The sequence below is a fragment of the Mytilus californianus genome, unplaced genomic scaffold (genome assembly GCF_021869535.1).
Source record: "Mytilus californianus isolate M0D057914Y unplaced genomic scaffold, xbMytCali1.0.p SCAF_12, whole genome shotgun sequence".
Classification (NCBI taxonomy): Eukaryota; Metazoa; Mollusca; class Bivalvia; order Mytilida; family Mytilidae; genus Mytilus; species Mytilus californianus.
Genome location: NW_026262604.1, coordinates 61,102,449 through 61,126,198, shown reverse-complemented (window position 1 = coordinate 61,126,198; position 23,750 = coordinate 61,102,449). Strand labels below are relative to the sequence as shown.

Here is a 23,750-nt window from a genome sequence, read left to right as displayed (position 1 = left end):
TTAAAAATCGAAAGATTGCAAAATTTTTAGTTTAAATTCTGTAACTTAAGTTTGCCCCAACCAAACATTATGAAACCTATACACAATATTCATTACCACAAAACTAAGATCAAGTACCAATTTTTTGTTTCCGTTTTCTAACTTTAGTTTGCCTCAACCAAATGTTATGAAACTTATACACAATGCTTATTACTACATAATACAGATTAAGTACGAAATTTGGTGGCGACACTTTTACCATTCTTGAGTTATGTCCCTTTATAAACATAAAAATTGCTGAATTTTTCATTTCCGTTCTCTAACTTTAGTTTGTCTCAACCAAATGTTATAAAACTTATACACAACCGTTCTAGAGTTATGCGTGTTTACAAATAGAAAAATTGCTGAATTTTTAGTTTCTTTTCTCTACTTAAATTAGCCTCAACCAAATGTTATGAGACTTACACACAATGCTTATTACCACAAAACTCAGATCAAGTTTGAATTTTGGTGGCGTCACTTTAACTGTTCTAGAGTTTTGCCCCTTTATAAATGGAAAAATTGCAAAATTTTTATTTTCTTCTAAATATCAAGTAATTTTTAAAATTGGAGTTATCTTCCTTTGTCCATGATTATAGTTGAATCAACTACAATCAATGCTTTATACTATGCAATGTTTAATTTTGACTTTCACTGATAAAACACAGATCAAGTTGAATTTGGGTAGTGTCACTTTAACCATTATTGAGTTATGTCCCTTTAAAAATCGAAAGATTGCAAAATTTTTAGTTTAAATTCTGTAACTTAAGTTTGCCCCAACCAAACATTATGAAACCTATACACAATATTCATTACCACAAAACTAAGATCAAGTACCAATTTTTTGTTTCCGTTTTCTAACTTTAGTTTGCCTCAACCAAATGTTATGAAACTTATACACAATGCTTATTACTACATAATACAGATTAAGTACGAAATTTGGTGGCGACACTTTTACCATTCTTGAGTTATGTCCCTTTATAAACATAAAAATTGCTGAATTTTTCATTTCCGTTCTCTAACTTTAGTTTGTCTCAACCAAATGTTATAAAACTTATACACAACCGTTCTAGAGTTATGCGTGTTTACAAATAGAAAAATTGCTGAATTTTTAGTTTCTTTTCTCTACTTAAATTAGCCTCAACCAAATGTTATGAGACTTACACACAATGCTTATTACCACAAAACTCAGATCAAGTTTGAATTTTGGTGGCGTCACTTTAACTGTTCTAGAGTTTTGCCCCTTTATAAATGGAAAAATTGCAAAATTTTTATTTTCTTCTAAATATCAAGTAATTTTTAAAATTGGAGTTATCTTCCTTTGTCCATGATTATAGTTGAATCAACTACAATCAATGCTTTATACAATGCAATGTTTAATTTTGACTTTCACTGATAAAACACAGATCAAGTTGAATTTGGGTAGTGTCACTTTAACCATTATTGAGTTATGTCCCTTTAAAAATCGAAAGATTGCAAAATTTTTAGTTTAAATTCTGTAACTTAAGTTTGCCCCAACCAAACATTATGAAACCTATACACAATATTCATTACCACAAAACTAAGATCAAGTACCAATTTTTTGTTTCCGTTTTCTAACTTTAGTTTGCCTCAACCAAATGTTATGAAACTTATACACAATGCTTATTACTACATAATACAGATTAAGTACGAAATTTGGTGGCGACACTTTTACCATTCTTGAGTTATGTCCCTTTATAAACATAAAAATTGCTGAATTTTTCATTTCCGTTCTCTTACTTTAGTTTGTCTCAACCAAATGTCATAAAACTTATACACAACCATTCTAGAGTTATGCATGTTTACAAATAGAAAAATTGCTGAATTTTTAGTTTCTTTTCTCTACTTAAATTAGCCTCAACCAAATGTTATGAGACTTACACACAATGCTTATTACCACAAAACTCAGATCAAGTTTGAATTTTGGTGGCGTCACTTTAACTGTTCTAGAGTTTTGCCCCTTTATAAATGGAAAAATTGCAAAATTTTTATTTTCTTCTAAATATCAAGTAATTTTTAAAATTGGAGTTATCTTCCTTTGTCCATGATTATAGTTGAATCAACTACAATCAATGCTTTATACTATGCAATGTTTAATTTTGACTTTCACTGATAAAACACAGATCAAGTTGAATTTGGGTAGTGTCACTTTAACCATTATTGAGTTATGTCCCTTTAAAAATCGAAAGATTGCAAAATTTTTAGTTTAAATTCTGTAACTTAAGTTTGCCCCAACCAAACATTATGAAACCTATACACAATATTCATTACCACAAAACTAAGATCAAGTACCAATTTTTTGTTTCCGTTTTCTAACTTTAGTTTGCCTCAACCAAATGTTATGAAACTTATACACAATGCTTATTACTACATAATACAGATTAAGTACGAAATTTGGTGGCGACACTTTTACCATTCTTGAGTTATGTCCCTTTATAAACATAAAAATTGCTGAATTTTTCATTTCCGTTCTCTAACTTTAGTTTGTCTCAACCAAATGTCATAAAACTTATACACAACCGTTCTAGAGTTATGCATGTTTACAAATAGAAAAATTGCTGAATTTTTAGTTTCTTTTCTCTACTTAAATTAGCCTCAACCAAATGTTATGAGACTTACACACAATGCTTATTACCACAAAACTCAGATCAAGTTTGAATTTTGGTGGCGTCACTTTAACTGTTCTAGAGTTTTGCCCCTTTATAAATGGAAAAATTGCAAAATTTTTATTTTCTTCTAAATATCAAGTAATTTTTAAAATTGGAGTTATCTTCCTTTGTCCATGATTATAGTTGAATCAACTACAATCAATGCTTTATACTATGCAATGTTTAATTTTGACTTTCACTGATAAAACACAGATCAAGTTGAATTTGGGTAGTGTCACTTTAACCATTATTGAGTTATGTCCCTTTAAAAATCGAAAGATTGCAAAATTTTTAGTTTAAATTCTGTAACTTAAGTTTGCCCCAACCAAACATTATGAAACCTATACACAATATTCATTACCACAAAACTAAGATCAAGTACCAATTTTTTGTTTCCGTTTTCTAACTTTAGTTTGCCTCAACCAAATGTTATGAAACTTATACACAATGCTTATTACTACATAATACAGATTAAGTACGAAATTTGGTGGCGACACTTTTACCATTCTTGAGTTATGTCCCTTTATAAACATAAAAATTGCTGAATTTTTCATTTCCGTTCTCTAACTTTAGTTTGTCTCAACCAAATGTTATAAAACTTATACACAACCGTTCTAGAGTTATGCGTGTTTACAAATAGAAAAATTGCTGAATTTTTAGTTTCTTTTCTCTACTTAAATTAGCCTCAACCAAATGTTATGAGACTTACACACAATGCTTATTACCACAAAACTCAGATCAAGTTTGAATTTTGGTGGCGTCACTTTAACTGTTCTAGAGTTTTGCCCCTTTATAAATGGAAAAATTGCAAAATTTTTATTTTCTTCTAAATATCAAGTAATTTTTAAAATTGGAGTTATCTTCCTTTGTCCATGATTATAGTTGAATCAACTACAATCAATGCTTTATACTATGCAATGTTTAATTTTGACTTTCACTGATAAAACACAGATCAAGTTGAATTTGGGTAGTGTCACTTTAACCATTATTGAGTTATGTCCCTTTAAAAATCGAAAGATTGCAAAATTTTTAGTTTAAATTCTGTAACTTAAGTTTGCCCCAACCAAACATTATGAAACCTATACACAATATTCATTACCACAAAACTAAGATCAAGTACCAATTTTTTGTTTCCGTTTTCTAACTTTAGTTTGCCTCAACCAAATGTTATGAAACTTATACACAATGCTTATTACTACATAATACAGATTAAGTACGAAATTTGGTGGCGACACTTTTACCATTCTTGAGTTATGTCCCTTTATAAACATAAAAATTGCTGAATTTTTCATTTCCGTTCTCTAACTTTAGTTTGTCTCAACCAAATGTTATAAAACTTATACACAACCGTTCTAGAGTTATGCGTGTTTACAAATAGAAAAATTGCTGAATTTTTAGTTTCTTTTCTCTACTTAAATTAGCCTCAACCAAATGTTATGAGACTTACACACAATGCTTATTACCACAAAACTCAGATCAAGTTCAAATTTGGGTAGCGTCACTTTTATTGTTCTTCAGTTATGTCTCTCTATAACTATATGATATGCAAGCGGGGGCATCATCTGTGTCCACATGTGGACACTATCCACATTTATTTATCCAATTTATATTATAGGTTAATATCAGCAATGTCTTGGACAATTTCAAAAATCAGTGCTGATCAAATATTTTGAATAGAGTTATTCCCCTTGGAAATATTAATGATATTGGAAATTGCTCTCAAGTGTTCATTTATCTGAGATATTTATAAAAGGTTTACAGAACAACAAATTGTTTATTTTGTTGTTTTATGATAATTGTGTGCTTCAATCATGAAATGCAAATACAGATATATATATATATATATGATGGATTTAATATTTATTCATTTTTCAGTAAAAAAAAATATACAAAAATAAGTATGGTTCATGTATTCTAATTCAATGGAACATAAACAGTCATAGGGGCGGGGGCTTTAAGGTTTACCCTTGTCCGTCCATACGTACTCCCCGAAATTGGTTTCCGTTCTCCAACTTGAGTTTCCTGTGAACAAATGTTATGAAACTTATACACAAAGCATATTACCACAAAACACAGATCAAGTTTGAATTTGGGTGGGGCCACTTTCACCGTTCTTGAGTTATGCCACTTTATAAATGGAAAAATTGCTGAATTTTTTGTTTCCATTCGCTAACTTTAGTTTGCCTCAACCAAATGTTATAAAGCTTATACACAATGGTTATTACCATAAAACACATCAAGTTTGAATTTGGGTGGGATCCCTTTGAAAGTTCTCTATTTATGTCCCTTTATTACTTTATATGTAAGTGGAGGCATTGGACACATTCTCTATTTATTTATTGTATAACAAATCATGTCAATTCTATGGTTGACAGTCAGAGTCATTGTCATCGTCATCAACATTGTTCAATCGCATAATATTTCTTGGATATTTCAAATATTTATTTCTAATATTTTCAAGTATTGCATTAGAACAGGAACCATTTAAGATTTGACGGACATCTCCACTCTGCATCACCAGTAAAACAGCATTCACTACCGTCAAATCCCGTTTTATTATTATTTGTTGAATACTAATTTTTGTTGATTTCATTGGAGCAAGTGAACCATGAATTTAAATGTTCAACAAAGTACACATGTTCTCAAGGATTGTGTACAGACTTTGGAAAAGCCCTGAAATCAAATATCCTCAAAAATGAATATTTGCTCAGTTCACTTAAATTGGTACCAAGGGAAACAAATGAATTCACAGTATCATGTTCTATAGTTTGATTGTAAAATTTGTTCTGTTAATGATTTAGATTGAACAGTACAATGCCACAAGAGAAGTGACTGTAAAGAGAGCAGAAAAAAGATTATACCAAATCAACCATAAAACTTACCCTGGTGACATATGGTCAGTTATAGTCAATACAGAGACCCCTATTGGTCACAAAATATTGTCTATACAGTCCATGGTTCAGGTTAGTATAGAGGTCAGGCTTAAGTTACCCTGGTGACATATGGTCAGTTATAGTCAACACAGAGACACCTATTGGTCACAAAATATTGTCTATACAGTCCATGGTTCAGGTTAGTATAAAGATTAGTCTTAAGTTACCCTGGTGACATATGGTCAGTTATAATCAACACAGAGACACCTATTGGTCATAAGATAGTGTCTATACAGTCCATGCTTGAGGTTAGTATAGAGGTCAGCCTTAAGTTACCCTGGTGACATATGGTCAGTTATAGTCAACACAGAGACACCTATTGGTCATAAAATATTATCTATACAGTCCATGGTACAGGTTAGTATAGAGGTCAGCCTTAAGTAACCCTTGTGACATATGGTCAGTTTTAATCAACACAGAGACACCTATTGGTCATAAGATATTGTCTATACAGTCCATGGTTCAGGTTAGTATAGAGGTCAGGCTTAAGTTACCCTGGTAACATATGGTCAGTTATAGTTAATACAGAGACACCTATTGGTCATAAAATATTGTCTACACAGTCCATGGTACAGGTTAGTATAGAGGTCAGGCTTAAGTTACCCTGGTAACATATGGTCAGTTATAGTTAATACAGAGACACCTATTGGTCATAAAATATTGTCTATACAGTCCATGGTTCAGGTTAGTATAAAGATCAGGCTTAAGTTACCCTGGTGACATATGGTCAGTTATAGTCAACACAGAGACACCTATTGGTCATAAGATAGTGTCTATACAGTCCATGGTTCAGGTTAGTATAGTGGTCAGCCTTAAGTTACCCTGGTGACATATGGTCAGCTATAGTCAACACAGAGACACCTATTGGTCATAAAATAGTGTCTATTTAGTCCATGGTTCAGGTTAGTATAGAGGTCACCCTTAAGTTACCCTGGTAACATATGGTCAGTTATAGTCAACACAGAGACGCCTATTGGTCATAAAATATTGTCCATACAGTCCATGGTTCAGGTTAGTATAGAGGTCACCCTTAAGTTACTCTTTTGACATATGGTCAGTTATAGTTAACACAGAGACGCCTATTGGTCATAAAATATTGTCTATACAGTCCATGGTACAGGTTAGTATAGTGGTCAGCCTTAAGTTACCCTGGTAACATATGGTCAGTTATAGTCAACACAGAGATGCCTATTGGTCACAAAATATTGTCTATACAGTCCATGGTACAAGTTAGTATAGAGGTCAGTCTTACGTTACCCTGGTGACATATTGTCAGTTATAGTCAATACAAAGACGCCTATTGGTCACAAAATATTGTCTATACAGTCCATGGTACAGGTTAGTATAGAGGTCAGTCTTACGTTACCCTGGTGACATATTGTCAGTTATAGACAATACAAAGACACCTATTGGTCATAAAATATTGTCTATACAGTCCATGTTACAGGTTAGTATAGAGGTCAGCCTTACGTTACCCTGGTGACATATTGTCAGTTATATTCAATACAGAGACGCCTATTGGTCACAAAATATTGTCTATACAGTCCATGGTACAAGTTAGTATAGAGGTCAGTCTTACGTTACCCTGGTGACATATTGTCAGTTATAGTCAATACAGAGACGCCTATTGGTCACAAAATATTGTCTATACAGTCCATGGTACAAGTTAGTATAGAGGTCAGTCTTACGTTACCCTGGTGACATATTGTCAGTTATAGTCAACACAGAGACAACTATTGGTCATAAATAAAATAGTGTCTATACAGTTCATAGTACAGGTTAGTATAGAGGTCAGCCTTAAGTTACCCTGGTAACATGGAGATTAGTCTTAAAGTTTAACTTGATGATGTATGGTTGATTAAAAGTTAATAAGAGCCAAATTTTGGTCAGAAAATATTGTCAGTGCAGTCTATATAAAAGTAGGATATGGAGTATGATTGCCAATGAGACAACTTTTAAACAAATGAAGAGGATTAATCAACTAGAGGTCATTGTATGGCCTATACAACTGATTATCACAGTTTTCAGTGATTTTGGGTGTTTTTTTTACGTCATACAAAAATTTAAGCTGCTTGTTTTTAAGCAATGTGAGTTACATAAATTTTCTGTTTCAAAACTTTGAATTTTTCGAAAAACTAAGGATTTTCTTATCCCAGGAATAGATTACCTTAGCCGTATTTGACACAACCTTTTGGAATTTTGGGTCCTCAGTGCTCTTCAACTTTGTACTTGTTTGGCCTTATAACTATTTTGATCTGAGCGTCACTGATGAGTCTTATGTAGACGAAACGCGCGTCTGGCGTATTAAATTATAATCCTGGTACCTTTGATAACTATTTACAGTGTTAAGACAAACTGAATGAGGTCTTAAAAAGAAAAACATGATTTAGTAACATAGTGTGTAAGCATAAGGAGAAAGAGTAGTTTTAGAGGTTAATCAGCTTCGCTATCATGGGCATAAAATCAATTTGTGCCGAAAGATTAACCTCTTCAAATACTTTAAAATATGGCACTCTTCCCTTTCAATGTTTTTAGTTGTTCTCTTTCCTAATGTCAATGTTGAGATAGTATGGAGACAATATCAGTTAAGGGTTATTATTTTTATCAAAATTGTACCTTCTCCTTAGTATTATTAGGGGGAAAATCACAATGTGCTAAATGCCTTTGAACAAAGGTATTGATGGAAATATTTTATGTTTGTTTTTCAGATCAAGAACCATTTTGAGATACCAGTAGAAGTGTTCTATAAAGATGATGTCAATGTTAAATCATGTGGTGTTGTGGCTGCTGAGTCTAACTTCAGTGTACCGTTACAAGCTGTGTATACCCCAGGAGGAGAATTCCTATTTAAACCTGTCTATGAAAAGTAAGTTCTAACCTCAACATACCGTTGCATGCTGTGTATAACCCAGGGGGAGAATTTCTCTTTAAACCTGTCTATGAAAAGTAAGTTCTAACTTCAGTGTACCGTTGCAATCTGTGTATAACCCAGGGGGAGAATTTCTCTTTAAACCTGTCTATGAAAAGTAAGTTCTAACTTCAGCGTACCGGTACAGGCGGTGTATAACCCAGGGGGAGAATTCCGCTTTTAACCAGTCTATGAAAAGTAAGTTCTAACTTAGCATACTGGTACAGGCTGTGTATACCCCACGAGGAGAATTTCTCTTTAAACCTGTCTATGAAAAGTAAGTTCTAACTTCAGCGTACCGGTACAGGCTGTGTATAACCCAGGGGGAGAATTCCACTTTAAACCAGTCTATGAAAAGTAAGACTTGCTAAGTACTAATATACCATTGCATGCTGTATACATACGATATAACGGTTTCTTGTCAAAGCTGAATTATTTATGTTGTTCATTGGAGCCACCCATTGAATCATAAAAAAGGATGAATTTAATACAAAAATTGTATCAACATATTTGAAGCCCTTTCATGTCTTTTTGTTGATTGTACACATGCCAAAAGATTGGTGCAATGGTTTGGCCTAAAAATGAATGAACAAGAAGATTGGGGATTTTCTGCTCTGTTAAACAACTCACTTATTTCATAATAAAGAAGGAAAAGGTCCAGAAGAATCCATGATGTGTTGTCAAAAAGCTTGTACAATTAATGATCATTTTGCAGTGAATTTTGTTAAAATGAAGAAGGTACATATAAAAAACTGTGGATTCATTAATATTCGTTAGATACCAATTTTCGTGGATTTCGTGGGTATAGTGGAACCACGAATTTAAATGTTCAACGAATTACAAATTTTCTAAAGGAATGTATACAGACTTTGCCAAAACCACGAAATTAAATATCCACGAATATGCAAGTTTTTCTCAATCCACGAAAATTGGTACCCACGAAAATAAATGAATCCACAGTAGACCAGTGTAACTATTATATTTTGAACTTTAATTGATCAAATGTACAATATGGGAGGCTGAAAGAATGTTCATAATCACTGTATTTATTTTTAAGCTGTATGTATTTATTTAAAGCAAATAACAATGAAAATTTATTAAAACTGACTTAAGAAGGGACAACAAAAAAGGACTTTTTTGAAAGAAAAAAACTGGTTAATTTGGTACTTCTACTTTTAAGCTACCAAGTATCAAAGGAAACAGTGTCGTGGAGGGGTGCAGAGAATTTAGGAACAGTCCAATTGGCATGTCAAGGGGAGTCAGGACACAGTGCATTCTATATATCGGTAAGTTGACTGTACACATACACTCTTTAACACCAAAACAAGCAATTTTCTGTTCATATATATATATGTCACTCAAATTATTTACTAATGTTTGAAACATTGCAAATTATGTCTTCAATTCTTGTTGGAAAAAATAACAGAAAAAGATAGCAAGTGATCAATCAAAAACCATATGGTGACGATACACAGACAACACCAAGTTCCAAAGGAAAAAGACAAAACGAAAAACTAGTTCACAAAACATTACATAGAAAATACATGTACTCCACTATGGCGATGATTTTTGAAGAAATTTCTTTGTTATAAAATTTGTAGGAAAAAATATATTTTCAAATACAAGCCTCATTTTTTATGCCCCGCCATAGGCTACAGGGCATTAAGTGTTACCCTTGTCTGCCTGTCCGTCTGTCTTTCCATCCGTCTGCCCCTTTTTGGTTCCACACTCTAACTTAAGTTTTATTAACTTTTTATCAAATTTTATCAAACTCTTACACAATGCCAAGAACCAAAACTAGCAGACAGAATTTGAATTTGGGCAGTGAGTCATATACCGTAATAGAGTTATGCTCCTTTTTAACTTTTTAAAAATGCAAAGCTTGAGCGGGGGCCTTCCAGTCCTCAGACACATTCTTCTTTTATTATTTTAACTTATTATGTAATCAAATTAAGAATTTTCAAATAAAAGGTATCGGTTTAAGCCATGACAAATAAACATGAAAGATACTTATTATGATTTTGAATTTATGTTTTTTCCAAATGCATATTTTAGGCTGAACATCAATTTTTGCAAATACAGAGAGACAAATCATGTTGACAAATATCACTTGCTTTTTTACGATTTTAGATTAAAATGTATTTGGAATGGCCTCATGGGAATTTTCTTTTTATAGGAATCATACTATGTGTAATTTTATCAACATCTAGTAATTATACACCCAGTACACTGTAGTTATTCAATATACCATTACATCTACACCCAGTACACTGTAGTGATTCAATATACCATTACATCTACACCCAGTACACTGTAGTGATTCAATATACCATTACATCTACACCCAGTACACTGTAGTGATTCAATATACCATTACATCTACACCCAGTACACTGTAGTTATTCAATATACCATTACATCTACACCCAGTACACTGTAGTTATTCAATATACAATTACATCTACACCCAGTACACTGTTGTTATTCAATATACCATTACATCTACACCCAGTACACTGTTGTTATTCAATATACCATTACATCTACACCCAGTACACTGTTGTTATTCAATATACCATTACATCTACACCCAGTACACTGTAGTTATTCAATATACCATTACATCTACACCCAGTACACTGTAGTTATTCAATATACAATTACATCTACACCCAGTACACTGTAGTTATTCAATATACCATAACATCTACACCCAGTACACTGTAGTTATTTAATATACCATTACATCTACACCCAGTACACTGTAGTTATTCAATATACAATTACATCTACACCCAGTACACTGTAGTTATTCAATATACAATTACATCTACACCCAGTACACTGTAGTTATTCAATATACCATAACATCTACACCCAGTACACTGTAGTTATTTAATATACAATTACATCTACACCCAGTACACTGTAGTTATTCAATATACAATTACATCTACACCTAGTACACTGTAGTTATTCAATATACCATAAAATCTACACCATGTACACTAGTTATTCAATATACCATTACATCTACACCTAGTACACTGTAGTTATTCAATATACCATTACATCTACACCCAGTACACTAGTTATTCAATATACCATTACATCTACACACAGTACACTGTAGTTATTCAATATACCATTACATCTACACACAGTACACTGTAGTTATTCAATATACCATTACATCTACACCTAGCACACTAGTTATTCAATATACCATTAAATCTACACCCAGTACACTAGTTATTCAATATACCATTACATCTACACTCAGTGCACTGTAGTGATTCAATATACCATTACATCTACACCCAGTACACTAGTTATTCAATATACCATTACATCTACACCTAGCACACTGTAGTTATTCAATATACCATTACATCTACACCCAGTACACTAGTTATTCAATATACCATTACATCTACACCCAGTGCACTGTAGTGATTCAATATACCATTACATCTACACCTAGCACACTGTAGTTATTCAATATACCATTACATCTACACCTAGCACACTGTAGTTATTCAATATACCATTACATCTACACCCAGTACACTAGTTATTCAATATACCATTACATCTACACCCAGTGCACTGTAGTGATTCAATATACCATTACATCTACACCCAGTACACTGTAGTTATTCAATATACAATTACATCTAAGAGTTTTTTTACTTCCTTGTTAGGTGAGAGCCGAGATAGAGAATGTGTATTTTGATGTTGGAGATACCATGTCAGCCAAGTCATTCATATTCCATTTGTCACCGACTGTCATACTTCACAACCTTCTACCTTATCCAATCAGGTTCCAGTTGGAGGTAGGTTAAAGTTCACAGTGCAGATGAAAGTCATGGATATTAATGCACGTTTCATTTATCCTCAGTAGTTATATTTTCTTGGGATATCAAAGTTATCATACTTTGGGCCCAAATATGGTGCTGATATTGAAGTAAATATACAAGATCATAAACCTATTAAAACAAAATTAAGTCCAGCAGTATCAGAGAATTGATACCTGTTACATTCCATTGGTTTCCATGGCAACAAATAGTGGTGGAAATTGAACATTTAGATATTTGCACATTAATTTTTCTTCATTTATTAATATTTGCATAGAAGTTTGAGCATACTCCAGTAACAACTCTATATTTAGTGAAATATTGACTGAAATTTTGACACTGACTGTTATTCTCTTTTTCACAGCAATTATATCAAACGAATAAAAATTACATACAAATTGCCTAAGAATATTCCTTATATATTTCAGGGTACAGAAGATCACACTACTCTACAGAAGGGAAAGAACACAGCCCTACTAAATGCTTGTGTTGGCAAATCAAATGTAGAAATTGTGGTGAGTGTTCAGAGGGGGTTGTGGTTGTAGTTTTGTGCGAATAAAGTTGTTGGTTAGAGACTGCTGGAAATAACAAAATAATTTCTACATTGTTGGATGTCATGTCACATTGAAAACACAAAAATGCATCTCAAAACAAAATAATCATAGAAGAGGTTATGACATGTTTACAGATACATATAATTGTATGTTGAAATATGCAGAAAAAATTTGCATTTTATTATACCCCTGCTTTAAAAAAGTGGGGGTATACTGTTTTACCTCTGTCTGTCTGTCAGTCTGTCCATCCGTCCCATGAATATTTTCATCACATCTTTCTCAGGAACTACATCATAAGGATTTATGAAATTTGGTTTCAGGGTTTATATAAGTCAGCTATACCGTGTGATGCGTTTTTTTTCTTCAGATTCATCACTCAACACTTCCTGTTTACCGAACACTTACATATTTTTACACTTTTAAAATTATCCAGTTGTGGCGGGGGTATCATCAGTGAGCAGTAGCTCCCAGTTTCACTTGTTTTATTCACCTCCACCATATATCAAAACTCATTGCTTGACATATTGTACAGACACGTGTCTATTGTTAGACTATGGTGACATCTAGATATCTTTTTGATTTTTGTGTTGATGGGTTGCTGTCTGTTTGACACACTGTAGATTTGTTATTATTCTTTGAACACCAATTTTCATGAATTTCCTGGATATAGGTAGACCATGACGTTAAATTTTCTATAGGATTGTGTCCTGATTTTAAAATCCATGAAATCAAATATCAATGAAAATAAAAGTTTTTCTCAATCTATGAAAATTGGTATCCACGAAAAATAACTGAATCTACAGTATAACTCTTATCTTCTGAAACTTTAAATTACAGTATTATATGAACTTTTCAGATTCCAATCTATGAAGGTAAAGAATGGGTAGGACACAGATCCATAACCAATGATCTACCAGAACTCTCCATGCTGACATTTGAAGCTTATGAAGGTGCTCAGCAGGTCACACAGGTAATATATGATAAAGAAAGTGCATTACAAAAAAAAAAATCAAAGTAATTAAATGATTCTGTAAATTGTGTATGTACTTTTTGAACTGTTTCCATAGATACAGTTTTCAGTGAAATATTAAACATGTAGGTATAGATAGCAACATGCAAAATGGGTAAGATGTCAGGCAAAAAAAATAATACATGTGTTTCCCCTAACGGGCTGAAAAAAATAGGGTAGGTAGGTATGCAGTATCATTTTATTTTACAAACATTTTTTAGCTGGTTACTACTAGGGAATCAGTCTGACTTTAACAGTGCTTGTTACAAAATGGCATAAGAAATGTTAGAGTAGGCACTAAAAATTAGGGTAGGTAGGGTTAGCAGAAACACATGTATTATTTTTTTTGGCCTGATCAAAGATACAAGGTAAACAATCAAATAAATTGTTAGAAATGCTAGAAAAGTAACATGAAATTTTATAATTGTATACCAATAGTCTTAAATTGTAATTCATAAATAAATTTCAGAATCTAGGATTACATTGTAAGAAGAATGACGGATGTATGGATATATCTGTCTATAGTCCTTACTGGATGGTTAATAAAACAGGACAGGACCTGTTCTACAAGGTAAATATTATTACAGAATTTGTTTTATCCACTACACATTTATTTGCTAACATAACAAGTACCCCTAAGTGGAGTAGAAACTGCTTACCCTTCAGGATCACCTGATTATTGATGAGGTTTATGTTTGCTTAATCTTTAGTAATTTGTCAAATGTTATTTGTCTTGTCTTTTTTTTCTTTGATATGTCAAATTAGATAACTCTCTTGGTAGTGACTTCCCTTTATAAACACATCAAATATAACTGTAATCGTAGATATTTTCACAGGTTGTTATTCTACCATCTCCATACCTAATTAAAATTGAGAATGGAAATGGGGAATGTGTCAAAGAGACAACAACCTGACCAAAGAACAGAAAACAGCCCAAGGCCACCAATGGGTCTTCAACAATGCGAGAAAATCCCGCACCTGGAGGCGGGCTAATTAGTTCACCTGTTGATTAAATTGGTGTATCAACAATAAGTTCACCCTTCATAACAATCACCATGACACCACAGACAATGTGATGTATATTGTATTTTATGATTTTAGGCGAGTGACGGAGAAGATTTTACAACACACGGCCATGACAACTTGGATATTGTGATGTTCTCATTCAAACAGAAAACACTCTTCAGTACAAAGAAAAAAGTAAGTGTAAACTGTACAGTCAAACAATGAATGTCTCAGCATCATATTTAACAAGATTCATTCAGGCAAAATGTGTTTTCTGACTGAAAATGTATACAAATAATATGGAAATATTGCTGGGAAATAATATCTAACGTTAATATATGTATACAGTGTTGTTATCATTCCATAATATAGAAACTAACGGTTTGGTTCTAGATTCTAGGCTTGCAGTGATATTATCTTCGTTAAACATCACATTTAAATGATGTGTGATGTGAACAATATATTACCCAGTACAATTCACTCATAACAAGGCAGGATACAGAGAAATTGTATATATAATATGATGGGAATTTATTTGTGTTGTTTTTTGCAGAATGAATGATAGCATCTCTGTATATTGGTTGGGGGGGGGGGGGGGGGGGCATGATGTCAGAGTAGTTTTGGTAATCCTTATGCCTACTTCATCTTAACACTGTGGTCTAGATTCAGTTAAACCCTGGTCAGTTGCAGAAATGAGCAGGATAGGTGAGGGTTAAAGTTTCAGACATGTCAGGATTTGCTGTTATGGGTTCAAATTTAACTGAGATAAGTTAAAAATTGTTTTAGTTAACTGGTAACAGTTCAAGTCATAATTTGGGCTAGTTGCAAATATTACAAAGGTTAGGTTAGTGCACAATTGTTTTATATAATTGTTAGTTACTAGGGGACAAAGGTTGGTGGTTTTCCCAGGCACTCTGTTTCAACCATCAATGAATGTAGATTATGGTGTCCAAACAGACTGTAAACAGGAAAAAAGTGTTAAAGACTAGGTCTGGAAATTATCATTTGGTGTATCACATATAAATGTGGCTATCAATTTGATTTCTAAATGATTATTTGAACTGTGTTCTATTTTGAAATAAAATGTAAGATAAAAACTTAATGATCGAAAAAGAAACTGATACTGTCATATTGAATACTTTATAGGTAGGATCATTGCACTCTGTTGAATCATTCAATGATGTTGCATTGCCCGCTGTTGTAACCATAGAAGAAAGGGTAATTTGTTTGTTTTTCAGAATTATAATTCCCATGTTATTTAAATTGGCACATTTTATTATGTTTTATTGTTTCACAGGTGTGCATGATGAATTTTTTTTCAGTTTTCTTTAGTTCAGTTTGTTAGTTGAAGTTGGAAATGAATCATATGGTAAAATCTTATACAGGAAGTATCAAACTATTGTTTTGGGAAGTTTTCTACATTTTCTTTAGATTTCAACATTTACAGGTTTGTGTTCAATTTTTGTTGTGACCTGCAGGAAAAGTTGAACGAGGCTAGTCATGCCTGTGCTTTTCAGATGACTGAGATAAGTTTAAGCATCGAAGAAGGAGAAGTAGGGTAAATTTTATTGAGACAGAAACCCTTGACACAAGATTACCAATAATAGACATTTAAAGATCAATTTATGGCAATATAAAAATGTACCATCACAATATAGCAAACTTTAAATAAAATAAAATCTGTACAGGTTGAGATGAAATCAAATGAAATCAAACATCTGAAATCAACACAAAATATTTATTAATAAAAAACATATATCATGTATATGTTGACATAATATGTTGTCAAGTTTCTATTAATTTTCTTTCCCAATAAAACATTATTGAAAGTAAGTCTTTAAGAAATAGGTATAAATGCATTAATACTCATTAAGCCAGTTACATTGACAGAAAAATAAACACAATTTGAAGTCGGCATTGGCTGAGCCAGTGTATCTTGCTGAGTCTACGCTCTCAGCAACGGAAATCAAGGAGTACCGTAAACAAATGAAATGGAAGGTAAATGGAGAGTACTGTTGCTTGTATTAACCATATCTTCCCAGCAGTTTGGTCACATGGGCTTTCACATATTGATATTAAGGAATGATTAGTGCTTTGTATGCACATTTGATGATTTACAACTAAAATCCTATAAGTGTTAACCTTTTTATTATTTAGACTGGTCAATTCTATTTAATTTTATAAGGACTTAAATTGAAAAATAACTGGTATTGAAACCAAAATTTTTTCACTTACAGGGAAGTTTAGGTCAACTGTTTTACTTCAGCAATATTGTTTTTAATACCTAACAAATGTTTGAATAGCTCTTAGTAAAATTAAAATATAACCGACTAATTTCAAACAAAATAGTTAACACTTATATGAGTTTAAAATGAATAAGACTGTTGAATAGCTTTCCTATTTCACAAGAAATTTATTTTAAAGCCCCCCAAAAAATATTGGTATAAGTTCTGATGAAAAAAGTTATAAGAAATTTTTACCCCATTTTGCAGCTACCCTTTTCTTTCCTTCATTCAAAAAGTAATTTTGTTAGTAAGGTCTAAGATATTTTTTATTGAAGAACATTTTTTTCTCCCATCTGTTTTGAGGGTAATATTTCAAACATTGCCACAGGTATAGGTGTAGAGTTTTGTTTTGTATATATGCAAATGAAAAGGATTATTAATATTATAAATATGCAACCTATTACCAGTACTTAATATATAGTTCTGTAAACCTAATTCATTTGTCATTTTAAAGCATGAAAGATGTGTACCCATTTCAATGCATCATTGCTTTGGCCCCACACAAAACATGTCAGTTTTCTAGTGTTTCTGTGCCAATAACTCCTTTAATTTTGGTCCCCTGAGCGCAAGTATTAAAGAAATCCCTAAATTATAGTCTTCTGGCGTAACTACTATCCCTTAATTTGATGAGGCAATACCTTAAATTAAGTTCCCCGATCTAACGTATTCTCATATTATTGTAACAAAAATAACAATTCATTCAATAATTATATTGCACACAGAGTGAGTTTCAAATAACAATGTTTCAGAGTCTTCAATACTGATATCATTCACTTGTTAATAGATTTCATTTTTAAACAATTTGTTTGAACAGCTAAAAAGGTTTCTGCTTTAATATTTTTTATGCCCCACTTAGGGGCATTATGTTTTTCAGTCTGTGCTGTGCGTCTGTTCATCCGTTCGTCCGCCTGTCCCACTTCAGGTTAAAGTTTTTGGTCAAGGTAGTTTTTGATGAAGTTGAAGTCCAATCAACTTGAAATTTAGTACACTTGTTCCCTATGATATGATCTTTTTAGTTTTAATGCCAAATTAGAGTTTTGACCCCAATTTCACTGTCCACTGAACATAGAAAATGATAGTGCAAGTGGGGCATCGTGTACTATGGACACATTCTTGTTTGTAAGATGCCTTACCACTACAATTGCTGGAAAGAATGGTCCTTCATGCATATTCATAACCCTTACCCAAAAATCATTTCTGTAACTGCATTTGACTCTAAAATTATAATTTATAAAAATTACTGTCCTGTTTTAGAAGTATAATACCAGTTTTCTTAATAGTGTTTTGAAGTAACTATTGTAATTAATCTAGAAAATAAAAGTCTCTTTATTTTCTAATGTTCTTCTTACCATGGCGTACACTGATGTAAGCAAACCAGTATGACTTCCCAGGAAGGGTAGGGAAAGTTATGATAATTTCATAATCAGATGTCAGACTTTCAGAAATGTTTTTTAAAAAGGGTATTTCCTCCTAAGTTTGTAGATGTTTATAAGTAGATAAAAAAATTTAAACGGATTTAACTGTAGATATATTTTTTTTCTTAAATCTATTCTGCTGTAGATCTATAATTTGTAAACTTTCAAATTTCTTGAACAAATAAATAAGTTTTTCAACTATGAATATTAAAAAAAATAGAATTTTCAACAAATTTGTTTGATGTATTTCTTACTTGTTTTCTTTCCTGCATTAAACTTTCACTATTTGTATTTTATAAACAATTTACCTGGTACAGTTATCTTATGTTCACTTCTTGGTTGAAAGCTGACCTCAAACCTCTTTTTTAATGCTCCAGATTTAATATTTGTACAGAATATAGAATTTAGGCTGATGCAAATGTGTTCATGGATTCCACAAATAACCTTTGTCAGTCTTGTATTATTTTTAATTTTAGTTTCTTGTGTACAATTTGGAGTTTAGTATGGCGTTCATTATCACTGAACTAGTATATATATTTGTTTAGGGGCCAGCTGAAGGACGCCTCCGGGTGCGGGAATTTCTCGCTGCATTGAAGACCTGTTGGTGACCTTCTGCTGTTGTCTGTTCTATGGTCGGGTTGTTGTCTCTTTGACACATTCCCCATTTCCATTCTCAATTTTAACCTAGATATCAGAGAAAAATACAGTGAACAAGAAAATTTAAAATCATAAAGAATAAAATCTGTATATACTGTTTAATGTAAGTGACTAGTAACTTGTAAAGACACTGAGGAAGAGACATTTATTTCAATATAAAATAAAGAATGGAGACAATATTATTACAGAACTAAATATCAATAAAAAGAAATGTGGCAGCTATGTCAGTGAAAAATAAATTGTCACAAGTCAGCTAGAGTTTTCCATCATTATTTCATAAATTTATAATTTTTATCTCTGAGATTTGAACTATTATATTTGCTTAAGATGTAGTTGTAGAACTCTGTGTATTCTGGAAAATTTATATGTAAAATAGAGGTAACATTATAGACATACTTTTTACGCTACACACTTTTTTAGACATAGAATTTTCACAGCTTTACTGGAAGTTCTTAGCTTTTTATCTATTTAATGCTCATGCAATAGCATAAGAATTTGAAAAGTAGTCAATTACAGGAGACTTTAGAAGTTTACTAAATTGTAATAATATTTAAGGGGAGTTATTTTGTGATAAGTTGTATTTCGAAATGAAATCTTTGGAAAAATTTGAAAAGTTTAACATCTGCATCCATATTTAAATGCTGTGAAAAATAAAAAAAAAAACAATTCAGACAAAAAGAAATATTTATCTTTTGTTTCATTTGACATGTTTGAAATTTATTTTTTTAAATTTAATTTATTTGATAGGGAATTTAACTCGGGGTCTTATTTTTCTGCTTTTTAGTCCTCTCCGATTAGATTCCATTATTACAATGACGTCATTCACAAAACTAATTACAGCAGGATATTTAACGTTCATTATTGCATTAAAAGATATCTCCACTGAAACTGTATTGGCTCAAATTAAATTTATTAAAATCATTTGATGAATAGTGTTTAATGAAAGTAAAGGCAATTAATCTGTGAGCAATTTTTGCAAATTGTCAGTTATGTCTAAATACTTTCAAGACAATTTTATCTACTCATGTTCATTTTTGTACCAGATTCTGAATGAATTAAATTAATTTCAACAAACACTGACATGACAATTGTTTAGTGTGAATTTGATATATAATCTATCACTGCACAATGCGTGTTTAACAAAGATCTGGAGTTATTTCTGTTTTGTAATATTTAGTTTGTATTTTATAAAAGTCATTTTTTTAAAGTTTTTATTTTTATTTTTATAAATTCTTTACTTCTAGTATTATAGTGGTTACTTTTCTTTTACATTTTATAAAGTTTATTTATTTCTGAGATGTTAATTAGTTTTTCATAGAAAACTTGGAATGATTGATGTCAGAATTTATTTGATTTTCTTCATTTGAATATTTTTTTTCCTTCTTGTTTATTTAAACAGTTTAAATTAACATGGAGATTAAAACTAATTTGAGTTATAGTGTATTTTGAAAACATAATATATGTGACAATGTTTTAATTCCTAAAAGGACCCTAAGGGCAAGGAACCCGCTAAGGGCAAGGAACCTGCTAAGGGCAAGGAACCAGACCAAAAGAAAACAAAGGAATGGAAACAAAGTGGGAAAGTAAGTCAGAGCATGGTTGTCTCCCCTGTCTTAATTATTTTTATTTATTTCACCCATTGTAGGTTGCAGATTTAATTTTGCTTTTATGTATGGGCCTTGGTTTAAATAACAGTTATGTTATTGGAGCTATTTCTGCTTTATGTATTATTTTGAATAATTTATTGTATAACAAAAATCACAGAATTATATTCCCTTTTTCAGATTGCAGATTTTTATTTTGCTTAAGTGTAGTTCATGGTTCAAAAAACATTTATATAATTGGAATTATATATGCCTTTTTTTTGTACTTAAAATTATTTGTTTATACACTGTATAACAAAAACTACATTACTTTATTCCTTTTTATTATGCCCCTGCTGTTGGTTTTTTCCAAATATTGGTTTTTTGTTCTCTAACTTTTGTTTGCCTCAACCAAATGTTATGAAACTTATACACAAGTTTTATAACCACAAAACACAGATCAAGATTGAATTTGGTGGTGTAACTTTTACCTTTCTAGAGTTATGCACCTTTACAAATGGAAAAATTGCTGAATTTTTCGTTTCCGTTTTCTTACTTAAGTTTGCCTCAACCAAATGGTATGAATCTTATTCACAATGCTTATTACCACAAAACTCAGATCAATTTGAAATTTGGTGGCGTCACTTTTACCGTTCTAGAGTTATGCCCCTTTACAAATGGAAAAATTGCAGAATTTTTAGTTTCCATTCTTTTACTTGAGTTTGCCTCAACCAAATGTTATAAAACTTATACACAATGCTTATTACCACAAAACTCAGATCCAAGTACAAATTTGGGTAGCGTCACTTTTACCGTTGTTGAGTAATGTCCCTTTATAACGTTATATGCAAGCAGGGGCATCATCAGTGTCCCATGGACACATCACCTATTTACTTTTTAGCTCACCTGGCCCAGAGGGCCAAGTGAGCTTTTCTCATCACTTGGCGTCCCTCTTCCGTCGTCATCGTCGTCTGTCGTCGTCCGTCGTCGTTAACTTTTACAAAAATCTTCTCCTCTGAAACTACGGGGCAAAATTAAACCAAACTTGGCCACAATCATCATTGGGGTATCTAGTTTAAAAAATGTGTCCGGTGACCCGGCCAACCAACCAAGATGGCCGCCATGGCTAAAAATAGAACATAGGGGTAAAATGCAGTTTTTGGCTCATATCTCTGAAACCAAAGCATTTAGAGCAAATCTGACAGGATAAAATTGTTCATTAGGTCAAGATCTATCTGCCCTGAAATTTTCAGACCAATCAGGCAACACGTTGTTGGGTTGCTGCCCCTGAATTGGTAATTTTAAGAAAATTTTGCAGCTTTTGGTTATTATCTTGAATATTATTATAGATAGAGGTAAACTGTAAACAGCAATAATGTACAGCAAAGTAAGATCTACAAATAAGTCAACTTGACCAAAATTGTCAATTGACCCTTAAGGAGTTATTGCCCTTTATAGTCAAATTTTTACAATTTTCATAAATTTTGTAAATTTTTGTAAATTTTTACAAAATATTTTCCACTGTAACCACTGGGCCAAGTTCATTATAGATAGAGATAATTGTAAGCAGCAAGAATGTTTAGTAAAGTAAGATCTACAAACACATCACCATCACCAAAACACAATTTTGTCATGAATCCATCTGTGTCCTTTGTTTAATATGCACATAGACCAAGGTGAGCGACACAGGCTCTTTAGAGCCTCTAGTTTCATATTTCATATTTTTATTTTGCTTTAGTGTGGGCATGGTTGAAACAACAGTTATACTATTTGCAATATATCTGCTTTATTTAGTATTTGTGATTATTTATTATAACAAAACCCACATTTTTTTATTCCCCATTTCATATTACATATTTTTATTGTCGGCCATGGTTGAAACAACAGTTTTAACATTGACATTATATCTGTCTGCTTTATTTATAAGTTTGTCTGACATTTTGTATTAAAAATAATATTGCTTTATAAAGTTTATGATATAGGTCTGTTGAGCATGATCAATGATTCAACTTTAAGACCTGCTAAATTTCCAAATTTATGCAGATTTCACAATGAGAAGTGCTTTATTATCTCTTGTATAAACTGAAAACCTAAAACAGATATTCAAATGAGTTAAGATGGCATTCAAGCACATACTTACTCATTCAAAACATTTTTTATTACTCTATTAACCTTAAATACTTATTACTATAATTACCAGTCACTGTAAGGACTTGAATATCAAGTAGTTTAGCAATTTAAGTAATTTGTTGATTATCTGTGAAATTTTATAATTTACCGGTATCTATTTTATTAATGTATATGTATTGTAATTATTTTTATATATTTATTCATTTGTGTAATATTTTGTCTTGCTGAAGATTTTTTTGCTTTATCCCAATAACCACTTTTAACATGTTATGTACAGTCGAACCTCGTTGTGTCGAAAACTCGGATGAGTAGAAGTAATTTCTTGGTCCCTGTAAAATTCCTGTTTGATCAATTCATATTTACCTCTGATGAGTCGAACTTGGTTGATTCAGCTACTCGGTTAAGTCGAGTAAATTTCATGGTGCCGTCGATGTGCAATAAATGTAAATTTACCCCGATGTCTCGAAGTTGGAAAGATTAAATTACATGTTTATGGTGACCGGTAATTAATACCTTTGTTGATCGTCCAAGTGGAACTTTAGTGTGTTGAACATATTTCACCTGACATAAAAAGGAAACAAATTTAAATGACCCAATTTTAGATTAAACGAATCGTTAAAATCATAATTCATTAATTACAATAAATAAAAGGATAAAGACAATTATGATAAATTTATAATAATTGAATGCAAAGCAGACGACCCTCATCAGAGACCGTTCAGAACTT

General features: G+C 31.9%; 1 protein-coding gene across 11 annotated transcripts in view; it reads left to right on the top strand.

Annotated features, from left to right (window-relative positions):
- Positions 1-23,750, top strand: part of LOC127722146 (intermembrane lipid transfer protein VPS13A-like) — a 174,748-nt gene that overhangs the window by 99,832 nt on the left and 51,166 nt on the right. For 7 of the 11 annotated variants that reach the window (XM_052228992.1, XM_052228991.1, XM_052228995.1 and 4 more), the window contains 10 exons: positions 5,489-5,650; positions 8,329-8,486; positions 9,709-9,814; positions 12,233-12,364; positions 12,814-12,900; positions 13,796-13,909; positions 14,418-14,519; positions 15,050-15,148; positions 16,844-16,951; positions 20,798-20,893. In XM_052228992.1, coding sequence (XP_052084952.1) covers positions 5,489-5,650; positions 8,329-8,486; positions 9,709-9,814; positions 12,233-12,364; positions 12,814-12,900; positions 13,796-13,909; positions 14,418-14,519; positions 15,050-15,148; positions 16,844-16,951; positions 20,798-20,893 — 1,164 coding nt within the window. Of the gene's footprint in view, positions 1-5,488; positions 5,651-8,328; positions 8,487-9,708; positions 9,815-12,232; positions 12,365-12,813; positions 12,901-13,795; positions 13,910-14,417; positions 14,520-15,049; positions 15,149-16,099; positions 16,172-16,843; positions 16,952-20,797; positions 20,894-23,750 lie in introns of all 11 variants that reach the window. The other 4 variants (XM_052228994.1, XM_052228996.1, XM_052228997.1 and 1 more) reach the window with 4 other exon arrangements.